Here is a 12,613-nt window from a genome sequence, read left to right on the forward strand (position 1 = left end):
ATCTGTGTAGAGGTAAGTCTGCTACATATCTGCTCTATAAAAAGAATTGATAGGAAGCGTCTTAGAAATAATTTAAGAATAGACTGTACTTTAATAAAAGTAAAACATCATAATTTAACAGCTTACAGCTCAATTTAAGAGGGTTCTTCTTCAATGGTCTGCCAATTATTGCTTTATTTAAAATATGTTTGAGTAAATAATGTTTAGGTCCTTATTTTAATATCTTTTTTCACATTTTTAACTTGGTTTAGTTCAACATCATCATTTTGACCCAGATTATCAATCCTGTGTGAGTTTTTTAAGGTCAACTGCAAATTCAGATTAAACTGAAATATTTAATTCGGTCCACCAGGGTCTGTTTTAAGCCGTTTCAAGTTATGGGTTAGTATAGGTGTAGAGTATGTTAGATTATACACTAAGAAGTATAAAGACAATACAAATTATCCCAAACTTGAGTCCTGAGTGAATGTTGTAATATGCAGGTAGATGCTAAAAAATAAAATAAAACGTATTTTCTTATTCATTCTAAAGACTAGGGCAAATTAGACTTATTAATTACATAAAATTACATTTTCCTTGATATTTAGACATGTATTAGAGGTAACTGTACTATAAAAACATACTGTACATTAGGGTTGTGCCGATGGACGATATCATCGTCCATCGTGATGGCTGACCAACATCACGATGTAGAGCCACCATCGTGATGCCACGCCCCCTTTTGCGAGTCTTGCTAGTGTGACTCACTAATCCTAGTCTCTTCTGTAGTTAACCTAAAAACTTTGCAGGGATTGCTCTGTAAATTAAATTGAGAATATAACTAATGCATATATGCTATTTTAAATACTGTAGTATATGCCAGAGATGTGACGTGTTAGTCTGTGAAAATACCGTGTCAGGCAGGCTACACAAATATTGATCTGGACGTTGTTAGCTTCTTGTCTTTTTTTTACATGTCTTACACTGTACATTTAGATTAAAATATTTTATGTTGTAGGCTACAAGAAAATAGCCTTTATTAATGAATTATTAGTAGTTGTAGTGTCTCAGAAAATCTTGCTCATTGTCACATAGCTCTTACACTGAAGCGGCATTTTAAGATAAACCCAGACCAGCGAACGTCAAATAACTTTTGTCTGGTTAATACTTTTAAAGAAAAATTTCCTTGGCCATAAATCCATAATGTCAAATCAAATGAAAGAAACAAGGTGAATATGAATAGCACACATTTATTAAAACATAGAAGAACAACAAATAAAGAACAAGCAAACGGAACAACACTCAGACCGAAACTCGCCATTAACATTTCACTTATAATTAGCAGCACAATTAACTTCAGCACAGGCTACAAAATAAATTATGTTATTGAAATATTGTAAAGTGGTCATATGAACTACACAAATGAACGTTTAAAAAATAATATGCAAAATCGAATAGCTCCGCAACGGATGGCGAAAAATGCGTAAAGTCTAATATCTTTCACCATAGACCATGTTTAAATTTCGATGTTTCTGGCCAGAAATACCAACATATTCACTTTATCTGGTTTTAATAAGCTGCGAATTGGAGTAACTACACTACCCGCTGTGCTGAAGACCCGCTCTGATGGAGTACTGGTAGCTCATATGCACAGATATTTCCGTGCTAATCTTGCCATGAACGGAAACCTTTTGTCGTTCGTTTTCCACCAAGTCAGCGGGTCCTCTTCCCCATCAATGGCCATTTCCTGCAGGTACATGGTCATTTCTGCCTCGACCTGTTGCTCATCATTGAGTAAAATAACGAAATTATAGTTTTTATGTGGAAAATAGTATTTATGTAAAGAGATATATTAAAATAAAAAGTGCACAACTCTTCTTAAGTGAAAGCTAAAAAAAAAAATGCTTCACGTGTCGTGCAACCTACTGATAAAGCGCCGACGAGTCATTAGTGGGGTTAGTAAAATAACGAAATTATAATTTTTCATATAATTTTTTAAAATTATATGAAATTATATAATCCCCCCGCCCCACCCCACCGACGATATCATCGTCCATCGCGATGTTTTACTGTCAACATCGTCAACTGCCAATTTAGGGGACATCGCCCAAACCTACTGTACATTTCAGAACTCAAAACTTTCTCCCCAGTTTACAAAGGGCATTTATAGTTGCCACCCTGCTGAAACGTCTCGTTTTTAAATCGGTCTGTTCATGATGTCACGACTCATTGCTCATTTGTATTTACACAATCCACAACATGCATCATCGCACCCTTGGCCAAGCCCACTGGCGCACAGTTCAAGTCAAGAACACAGGCCTTCCATGGCTAACTATTCCTAAGGGGACCCATCTAGTCTATTTTGAATTATTTTGCATATGAACATGAACTACACAGACTCTTTGACCGTTGTCATGCATCTCGCCATTTTTAAAAGACGCGGCGTCAAGTTACAACTCTGAAAGGGAGAAGCAATTCTGTTTCAATCAGCTGCTTCCTCGTGTTGTTTTGGATGCGTTCTTTCACCAATCTGCGCTATTTTTAATTGTTGGTGTATGTAAACATAGGACGTCTTTGACCGTTTTGGTGTGTTTCCGGCGACGTGCACCTTCAGTATGTGTGTGCGTAATTTCACCGTTCTTTGGACTACGTTGTGTTCAGGTTTTTGTTTCGGCACATGTCAGCATCTATTGTTTGTGAACCAATATTAATACAATTCAAGCGTTGCAAAGGAACTGTTATTGAAGGATGGGGCATTCATGAATATTTCAAATGTCATGACTGTTTTGATAGTTGATGGCGTTTTAACAGTATTAACAGTTGTGCTTGAGATGAACAGTTTAATATATTCAGATGCAATGTGTTGGATGTGTGTTATGTGTAAACCTTGAAATTGTGCTTTATAATGTCAAGGTTCATTCTTTTCCGAATTTGAGGTGCTTGATTGGAATGATTTCAGCCAATCAGAGAAGTGGCTGTTTATGTTGAAGTTTTAAGGAGTGTTTCAGACAGAGGGCCAAAAACAGGGTGGAAAATGATCATATATTACTAAATTGTGACTGTTTTGGTGAAAAAATTGTTTTTTTATAACATTATTGTTGGACCTCAGGGAAGATAATACAACTATACACTCACCTAAAGGATTATTAGGAACACCATACTAATACTGTGTTTGACCCTCTTTCTCCTTCAGAACTGCCTTAATTCTACGTGGCATTGATTCAACAAGGTGCTGAAATCATTCTTTAGAAATGTTGGCCCATATTGATAGGATAGCATCTTGCAGTTGATGGAGATTTGTGGGATGCACATCCAGGGCACGAAGCTCCTGCTCCACCACATCCCAAAGATGCTCTATTGGGTTGAGATCTGGTGACTGTGGGGGCCATTTTAGTACAGTGAACTCATTGTCATGTTCAAGAAACCAATTTGAAATGATTCGAGCTTTGTGACATGGTGCATTATCCTGCTGGAAGTAGCCATCAGAGGATGGGTACATGGTGGCCATAAAGGGATGGACATGGTCAGAAACAATGCTCAGGTATGCCGTGGCATTTAAACGATGCCCAATTGGCACTAAGGGGCCTAAAGTGTGCCAAGAAAACATCCCCCACACCATTACACCACCACCACCAGCCTGCACAGTGGTAACAAGGCATGATGGATCCATGTTCTCATTCTGTTTACGCCAAATTCTGACTCGACCATCTGAATGTCTCAACAGAAATCGAGACTCATCAGACCAGGCAACATTTTTCCAGTCTTCAACTGTCCAATTTTGGTGAGCTCTTGCAAATTGTAGCCTCTTTTTCCTATTTGTAGTGGAGATGAGTGGTACCCGGTGGGGTCTTCTGCTGTTATAGCCCATCCGCCTCAAGGTTGTGCGTGTTGTGGCTTCACAAATGCTTTGCTGCATACCTCGGTTGTAACGAGTGGTTATTTCAGGCAAAGTTGCTCTTCTATCAGCTTGAATCAGTCGGCCCATTCTCCTCTGACCTCTAGCATCAACAAGGCATTTTCTCCCACAGGACTGCCACATATTGGATGTTTTTCCCTTTTCACACCATTCTTTGTAAACCCTAGAAATGGTTGTGCGTGAAAATCCCAGTAACTGAGCAGATTGTGAAATACTCAGACCGGCCCGTCTGGCACCAACAACCATGCCACGCTCAAAATTGCTTAAATCACCTTTCTTTCCCATTCTGACATTCAGTTTGGAGTTCAGGAGATTGTCTTGACCAGGACCACACCCCTAAATGCATTGAAGCAACTGCCACGTGATTGGTTGATTAGATAATTGCATTAATGAGAAATTGAACAGGTGTTCCTAATAATCCTTTAGGTGAGTGTATATACTGTATATATAAAAGAAAGCACTTCATGACCTCTAACAAAATGGACTATGAGTGTTTCTAGACCTAGAACACCACCATGGAAAACAGTACAATCTTACATAGTGGCCGGACAATATATGCAATGTATAAAATTATAGCAGAGTGTATATTGAGAAGATAAATTCAATTGAAGCAATTGATGTAAATGCATGACAATTTCACTCTCTCTTTGCTACAGACAGAAATAAACAAGATGGCATCGATCACATGTTATTTAAAACTAGCCTCCAGCTTCTTCTTTTTCATCACCGTAAGTGAGCTCTTTTTCATTTAACACAATGATTATAGATTTGTTTTTCTGAACCAACCGATATTTGATAGGCCAGACAATAGACAAAACGTCAGTTCCCTTTCTGTCACTCACTCAACATTGTGTCGATTGTAGTGACACAAGGGGTCTTCTTTGGGAGCCTTGCGTACCTCTGAACTTGAGAAAAGGCCAATGTGAAATTGGTGACCCCTTGTGTCACTACAATCGACAGAACGTCTCGTTCCCTGCATCAGGGAACGGAGGTTACAACAGTAACCATGACGTTTCATTTTCTATGTACAAAGCAAATAAATCAATAAAATCTGGCAATGTCTTTCTTTCTAGAACACTATAATTAAGACACTTTACTAAAGTCCTGTGACTGTCACTCGATCACTCTTATTTTTTCTCTCTTTAGATGGCTGGCTTGGCAATTGTGGGTTTGGGAATATGGTCAAGGGTAAACAACGAGTACAAATCTGGTGTGTTAACTGATGTTAATAGTACAATCAGCTGGATAATCGAGATGACGCTGATGGGCTACTTCCTGATTGGTCTGGGTGGCTTCCTGTTTTTTATTGGTGTAGTTGGCTGTTGTGGCATTTTGAAGAGACGTAAATGGATGGTCCTGTTGGTACGTGTAATTCTGTCATCATTTATTCACCCTCATTTCAGTTCAAATCTATATGACTTTATTTCTTCTGTGAAACAAGACTGAATGTAATAAATGTACATGCTGATGTTTTCCATACAATTCAATGCTGTGACCAGGCGCTTTCAAGCTTCAAACATGACACACAAAATAATCCACCATAAAAGTATCATTGTCCATTCGTCTTATACGCTCTATTTTAAAGCTATGGAAAGGTTTTACAGTGACTGTCACACATGATGAAAAAGTGTTACATATTATTGAATTGTCAAAACACATTAACAAATGTCAGGACTGATGTGAAAAACAAAGCGACCACTTAAACAAGAAGCTTTCAAAGATGTTTTTCTTCCTCGTTTTCAGTTTTTCATTGGTGTGCTCATCATCTTCATCCTGCAGGCTTCTTGGTCGGTGTTTGTTCTTCTTCCCAGGGCTTTGGTAAGAGCACAACTTACTTTACAAAGTTGCGTACCGTTTAAATTCAAGAACACCTTTTTATTAATTTTAAAGTTTAAACATTTACTTCTACTAACATGTGAATAATGAAACATGTGAGGCATTATAAATGGAAGTGGAGCGTAGTTCTAGCGGGAAGACCAGCAGCTCTACATCATCACATCATTAGCTGGGTAACTCCTAGCCAATCGCACGTAAGCCATTGCTTTATATGTCTGCTCACAATCTTATCACATTGCTGTTTCAGTGTGCTAACACTGCAACCTCCACCTCCCCACCACCACCAGTTGAGCCCTGTCCCGCAGGGGGTTAGGCTACTCGGCCCTGCCTCCTATCTCCGGAAGGACATGACGGTTCTGGGTACAACTCCCTTGGTCCGCCGGACGGGGCCTACGCCAAAGAGAGAGACATTACTTCCTGTTTTACATCTATCAAATAAATGGCATCTCAAACTTCACTCAAGCCTGCGTATCTTCCCGATAGAACTGACATTGTCTCTTACAGGATTTTACTTGCGACAAATACTGATGATTTTAAGTTTACTTAACACGCAGCCTTTTCTTATTAACAGAAAGAAAAACCACTAAGCACATTAGAGAAGGATGTTATTGAAGGCATTCAGAAGAATTATGGGCAAAGCACCGAGTTCCTTTTCACATGGGACCAAACCATGAGTATGGTACGTCGGTCATGCATCAGTTCTGTGTTACTTCAAAGTACTATAAATCAAAAGTGTTTTACACTGAATGAATGTAGTTTGATAGTCCCTTAAAAACACTGTGCTAAACAATATGTGTATTTCCTTTAAGCTGAAGTGCTGTGGATATAAAGGCTATGAGGACTTCACAATGTCCAAGTTTGTGATGGAAACGTCGTCATATCCCACACAATGTTGCGGTGAAGGTTCAAATCCAATCTGTAAAAACAAAGAAGCTAAGAGTAAGGTATTGAGCTCACTCTTGCTGCCTTATCACAACTGAAAATGAATTAAAGGAATACTAATACATGTCTATTATTTGTATTACACTTTCATTCTTGCACTAGATGGTGAGGGGCTGCTCTCATGTCCTGATGGAGGAAAATATTATGTCTGGAGCTTTGGGTTTTCTGATGTGCTTTCTGGAGGTATTCCATTGGAAAATATTTCATGAATATCTTTTATTAGGGATAATTCACCAAAATAATAATAATAATAATAATATACAGTACTGTGGAAAAGTTTTAGGCACTTGTGAAAAATGTTGCACAGTGAGGATGTCTTAGGATGTTCTAACCCTTATGTCAAAAATAATGCCATAAATAGTTTTCATTTATCACTTAATGTCATACAAAATCCAGTAAACATAAAAAAGTCTAAATCAATATTTGGTGTGACCACCTTTGCCTTTTAAACATCCCCAATTCTCCTGGTACACCTGGACACAGTTTTTCTTGGTTGTTGGCAGATCGGATGTTCAAGCTTCTTGGAGAATTTGTCACAGTTCTTCTGTCTATTTCGGCTGTCTCAAATCCTTCTGTCTCTTTATGTGAGCTCAGACTGACCCAATGTTCAGTGGGGGGGTATGTGGGGGGCATTACATCTGTTGCAGGGCTCCCTGTTCTTCTAGTCTCATCTTTTCTATTTGCAAAATAAAGTTTGGGAATCTAACATTTATATTTCCTATTGACACACAAAGCTGAAGATATGAATAACCATTTTAAGATAAAATGTTTTTTATAAAACATCTTATGTGCCTAAAACCTTTGCACAGTTCTGTGTATATATATATATACAGGGATGGGATGGTTACTTTTAAAATGTATTCCACTACAGATTACATGCTGTAAAATGCAATTTGTAACATATTCCGTTAGATTACTCAAGGTCAGTAATGTAATCTAAATGCTTTGATTACTTCTTCAGCACTAGTAGATTTTTTACTTGTTTGACTATAAAACTCTGTCAGTACGGTCAGACAAAATACACATGTTAAAATACATCCTCTGAAAACCCAAATATCTTATGTAGTGTTGTTTCTAAAACAAGATAAATCAAACTGATCTTGTTTTAAGGATTTTTAGATATTTTTTACAGAAAACAATATAAGAATTATTGCCACTAATATCAAATGTCTTACGAGAGAGAGAGAGAGAGAGAGAGAGAGAGTATACTCTAATGAGAATTTTTTCATTAAAATGGCTAGAAATAGCATTTTAGCTTAGCATAAAGCTAACAATTTACACAAGGTTTATTTCTATTTCTTCTGCTCCAAATGTCCTTCAAACGTACTTCTCTTTCTGCTCGTATGAATGTAACACATCATAAGAAAGTGTTTCACCGCTGTTCAAATGCACTTTGGATCATTTATATGTATAAATGTTTTCCATCTGAAAGCACTAAATATGAAATGAAACAAATGACAATAATATGCAAAGTAATCTCGCCAGTTATCAAAGTACTATTTGAATGTAACTGTATTCTAATTAACAATGATTTAAATTGTAACTGTAGTGGAATACAGTTACTTATATTTAGTATTTTAAATATGTAATCCTGTTACATGTATTCTGTTTCTCCTCAAACCTGTATATATATATATATAGAATACAGGGTTGGGGAGTTGAGCCAAAAGTTGTTGAGAAATATATACATATGTCATAATATTCATGAACATTCTTGTTTTCCAGATTATTGCATTGGTTGTTTCCCTAAAAGTGTATCGATGCTTGGAAAACTTACCTGATGTACTAGAGTGACATCTCTGAAAATTGTCTAAGCAGTGCTGTGATAAATAAATCTTAAATATAAATATGAAAATGTTGCCATTGCAGAAAAACGTATAAATAACAACGTAATTGTTATAAAGAGTTAATGAAGGTCATATGTTTTATTATGCAGCTAGCACACAGCAAATTCTATACAGCTTTTCTTTTGTCTTCTACTTTCATGTGTCTCGCACCTTAAACGAAGTCCCCTTAATTACACACATTATGAACAAACATGCTCTCTCTGAACAGTACTGAACATTTTCATCTCTAAGAGTATTAACATTTCTCTGAAGCTAAAATAAACATGAAGCATAACTCAAGTGGATATTTATTTAATGGATTATCCCAACCGTATCACATTATGAGGAATTGGTTTTGTGCATTTTGTCTAAAAGTTTGCAATAATGTAAAGAGAACAGAACATTTGTAATGCAATTCTAAAGAGAAACCCTTCTGTTTTTTAATCAAGAAAATACTTGTGGCGGTTCTTATGTAGATATCTTAAATGATTACGTGTATATGTCACTTATACAAATATAAAAAAATTAAAAAAGTTTCCTTGTCTGTCTCTTTCTTCTGAGCTAGCTTCTACAATATTCCAGCTACTCCAGAACATGGCAGTGCCATACTGCAGATATTTTTTACTTTTTTATGACAAATTGCTAGCTGTGTTCTTCATTTGTAAGTTCTAAGATTTGAAGGATTCGTATCAAGAGAAATACATTTTCCTTCATCTTTAAGATTAAAAAAGTTCACTTTAAGAAATCAAATCTTCATCCACTTTCGAAAAAGGAATTTAAGCTGCAACAATGACTCGTTACGAACATCTGCAACATTCTGCCATGATAAACATCTTTACACACGAATCCCACTTATTGGGTGATCAGAAACTTGCCCAGTCATGGGGAGGACAAATATCATCCTTGCCTATGTGAGGGCAGCAAAACAGCTCAATTAAGAGAGGCAAACAAAAACAAAAAAGTAATAAGAAGTGAATTATTATTGTTTTTGGCGCAAAACAACATCAACAAGAAAAAACATTTACTAACATTATAAGTAGGCCTAAGGTAAAAATATAATTAAGCAATATCACATGAGCAAGAGTGCGATATGGCCCTATATCAGCACTGCTGTGATTTGGCTGCAGGCACGAGTGCCGTAGGTAATCACAGCAGTGCTGATATTGGGCCATATAGCACGATTGCGAGTGTGATATTGCTTATATACAACAGTTCAATGAACAAGTACAGTCGTAAAAAAACGCATTTGTGCAAGGAACTACTTTCTTATGTGACGGATCAGAATCTGCTGTTGTTGGTTCAAGCCTTCGTTAGTAATTCAAAAAGCTTTCTCAGTGGAAAAATAGCCATCCAAGCAGGGGTATTTCTCCCTATTTCGCGGTAGCCGGTGCGCAAGAGTCGCTGTAATGAGTTGGAATGCTGAAGTTGTTCGTTTAAAGCCATTTAAAGCTATTTCCTATCACGAAGAGCTGTTTTATGTAAACACTAGCTGACATGGATTCACTTCACGTCACCAAACTGGCTCATATTACACACAAAAATGATCTTTTGCCACCACCTGCTGGCTAACATATGTAATGTAAAAAAAGACAAACAGTAGCATACCTGCCAACATGTACGCATTTTTCGTACTCGGCACGCATTTTGACCCATAAGTACGCTTGTACGATTCGCTGCTCTCTAGGTACGCATTTTGTTGCTTCTCGCATTTCGCCGATTTCAGTTTCTATGCAATCTATGACGCTGATTCTGCCGCTGAGCCACAGCGTTTAAGTGGAGTGAAAAGATTTCGGCCAATCAGAGCGCTGCATGTTAACCCGCCGCCCACCTACCCGTCCCATCCACATGCTTCGCGCTCAATTAAATTCAGTGCTTCATGCAAACCAGACTAGCCGTATAAGATACCATAGGCTTTCATGCCATGTCTGAACCGCCACAAAAAAAGGTTCGGAAAACACAAAGATTTTTAGACCGCTATCGTGAGAGATGGCCTTGCCTGCAGATGTCCAGGCTACCCAAGGCCGGATTTACCACCGGGCCGATTGGGCCGGTGCCCGGGGGCCTCCGACCTCTAGGGGGCCTCCAAGACCCCACTAACTGTGTGGCCTCATCCTTTTTTGTAATTTTTTTATTAGTATTAAATTAAATTAAAATTCATGAATGCGTGTGTAATTGTGCGTATGTGTGTTAACAATAATTTATTTACACGCAAAAAAGTATCATGATCAGTTTTTCGGTTGTGTCGGTTGATGACGAGTCAGGTTACCGCGGAAACTGTTGATAGCGGCAAAACAGGCGGTAGAAGATAGTGTGAAAAACAGAGCGTTGAGGACATCGAAAAAAACAAACAAAATGGATAAAAAAACGGTGGAGCAGCGGAGCCACAAAACGTAAAGCTAAAAAGGAGAAGGATAGCAGAGAGGTTTTAATTAGGATTAATATTACAGCCATCTCTACTTTTTTCAAAAGTCGGCTCGACGAAAATAAAGAGCCTGGCGGCGCCGGCGCCTGCGGTGATGCTGAGTTTAGCACAATATCCAGCTTTGCTATTTTAGATGAACCTGAGCATCAGCACCAGCACGACAAGACAGAGAACCCCAGCCCGCCTGGAGTGACAGACACCTATTCAAATGCCTCCCACCACCACAGTCTCCGACTCCGCTTGAGACCGAAACCGAAGCAGGTGCTGAAGGCGGCAGAGACCCGGCGGTGACGTGCATTACCAGTTTGACCGCCTCAAAATGTAGGCATATCTATTACCTTTTCCCCTTATTAAAAACCCTGATTATTAGATGCCCGGATCTAGGGAATTGGTTGATGAAACATTGATTAAAATTAAGATTTAAATGAATACAAAACGAAATTCACTTTAAAGAAAGGCTTTGTGCTTACTTTTAGTGCCGCTTTCAGAGCGGTCACGTCCGTAACGGAGAACTGTCACGTCCGTAACATTTTTTTTCCTCATAAATGCGAACACGAAAAATAAAATAAAATGAATATTTTATTCTGTGGAGACTGTCAATCCTTCTTCATCCGGTGCCGGTGGGTACTATTACTTTTGATTTGCGCAGTGTAATTCACTGAATTGATTGCTCTGCTACCAGCCTCTGTCACGTAGCCTACTGTGTGGAGTATGGTGGAGCTTGTGACTATTGCAAGCGCGCAGCTGAGAAGTCCTGTGAATCCTGATTATATTATTTATTAAATCCAGGCAATTGGTTGATGAAACATTGATTAAAATTAAGATACAAATAATAAAAAAACTAAATTCACTTTAAAGAAAGGCTGTGTGTTTTCTTTTGTTATTGGGTTTTTGTTCAAAGGACTTATAAGTTTCATATCTTAAGTTTGTATTTTTAAACATTGTATTTATCAGAACTTTAATATATTTTGTTGTTCCTCTGTTCTGTTGTGGCAATAAAACAAACACGTTTATTTTTAAACTGCATTATATTATTTTTGTGAGGCTGAGGACTCATGAATAACTACAAATCTGTTTATGTTTTGTTACAAGTTTCTGGATTTAAAAAATAGCATATATATATATATATATATATATATATATATATATATATATATATATATATATATATATATATATCAGATTTTGTATCACAGATTTTGATACATTCAGTGATGTATCACACATATAAATCACCAAATATGTGTATCGGTATCTGCCTTTTTAGCTTCATACACATCGACATGGTGAAAAGGGCGTCATTTGAGCCGTTATCGTGTTTTCCTGAAAACTACTGACCTTTTAGAACAAGTCCAAATGCACTCGATTTCAAAGCCGTATAAATGTCACAGCGCAAAATGGTGCACTAAAGAAAAATAGTTTTAGCAGCATGGCCTGTTGAAGCTTCTGTGTCTTTGTTCATATGGACAGCTGGGGTTTGTGTTTTTAGCAATAGTGTGCACCCTTTCTTCACAGAGAAAAGAAGGACAGGGAAATGGAAAATCTCCATAAGTGACTTTTGTGCATTTGCAAGTGTGTTTTTAGGGCCCGAGCACAGATGGTGTGAGGACCCTAATGGAATTACAATGTTTCTACTTGTTACTTTGCACTTTTTTAAAATAAAATGTTTATTTACTACTTATTCTAGTTAAA

General features: G+C 37.5%; 1 protein-coding gene across 1 annotated transcript; it reads left to right on the forward strand.

Annotated features, from left to right (window-relative positions):
• Positions 1–5,126: 5,126 nt before the first annotated feature.
• Positions 5,127–8,909, forward strand: LOC127643710 (tetraspanin-1-like). Its single transcript, XM_052126530.1, has 6 exons — positions 5,127–5,257; positions 5,639–5,713; positions 6,303–6,410; positions 6,541–6,675; positions 6,776–6,856; positions 8,399–8,909. Exons 1-6 carry the CDS (start codon positions 5,150–5,152, stop codon positions 8,465–8,467), a joined length of 576 nt encoding a protein of 191 aa, XP_051982490.1. The 5' UTR covers positions 5,127–5,149; the 3' UTR covers positions 8,468–8,909.
• Positions 8,910–12,613: the final 3,704 nt, after the last annotated feature.

This window comes from Xyrauchen texanus, chromosome 5 (assembly GCF_025860055.1).
Source record: "Xyrauchen texanus isolate HMW12.3.18 chromosome 5, RBS_HiC_50CHRs, whole genome shotgun sequence".
NCBI classification, from domain to species: Eukaryota; Metazoa; Chordata; class Actinopteri; order Cypriniformes; family Catostomidae; genus Xyrauchen; species Xyrauchen texanus.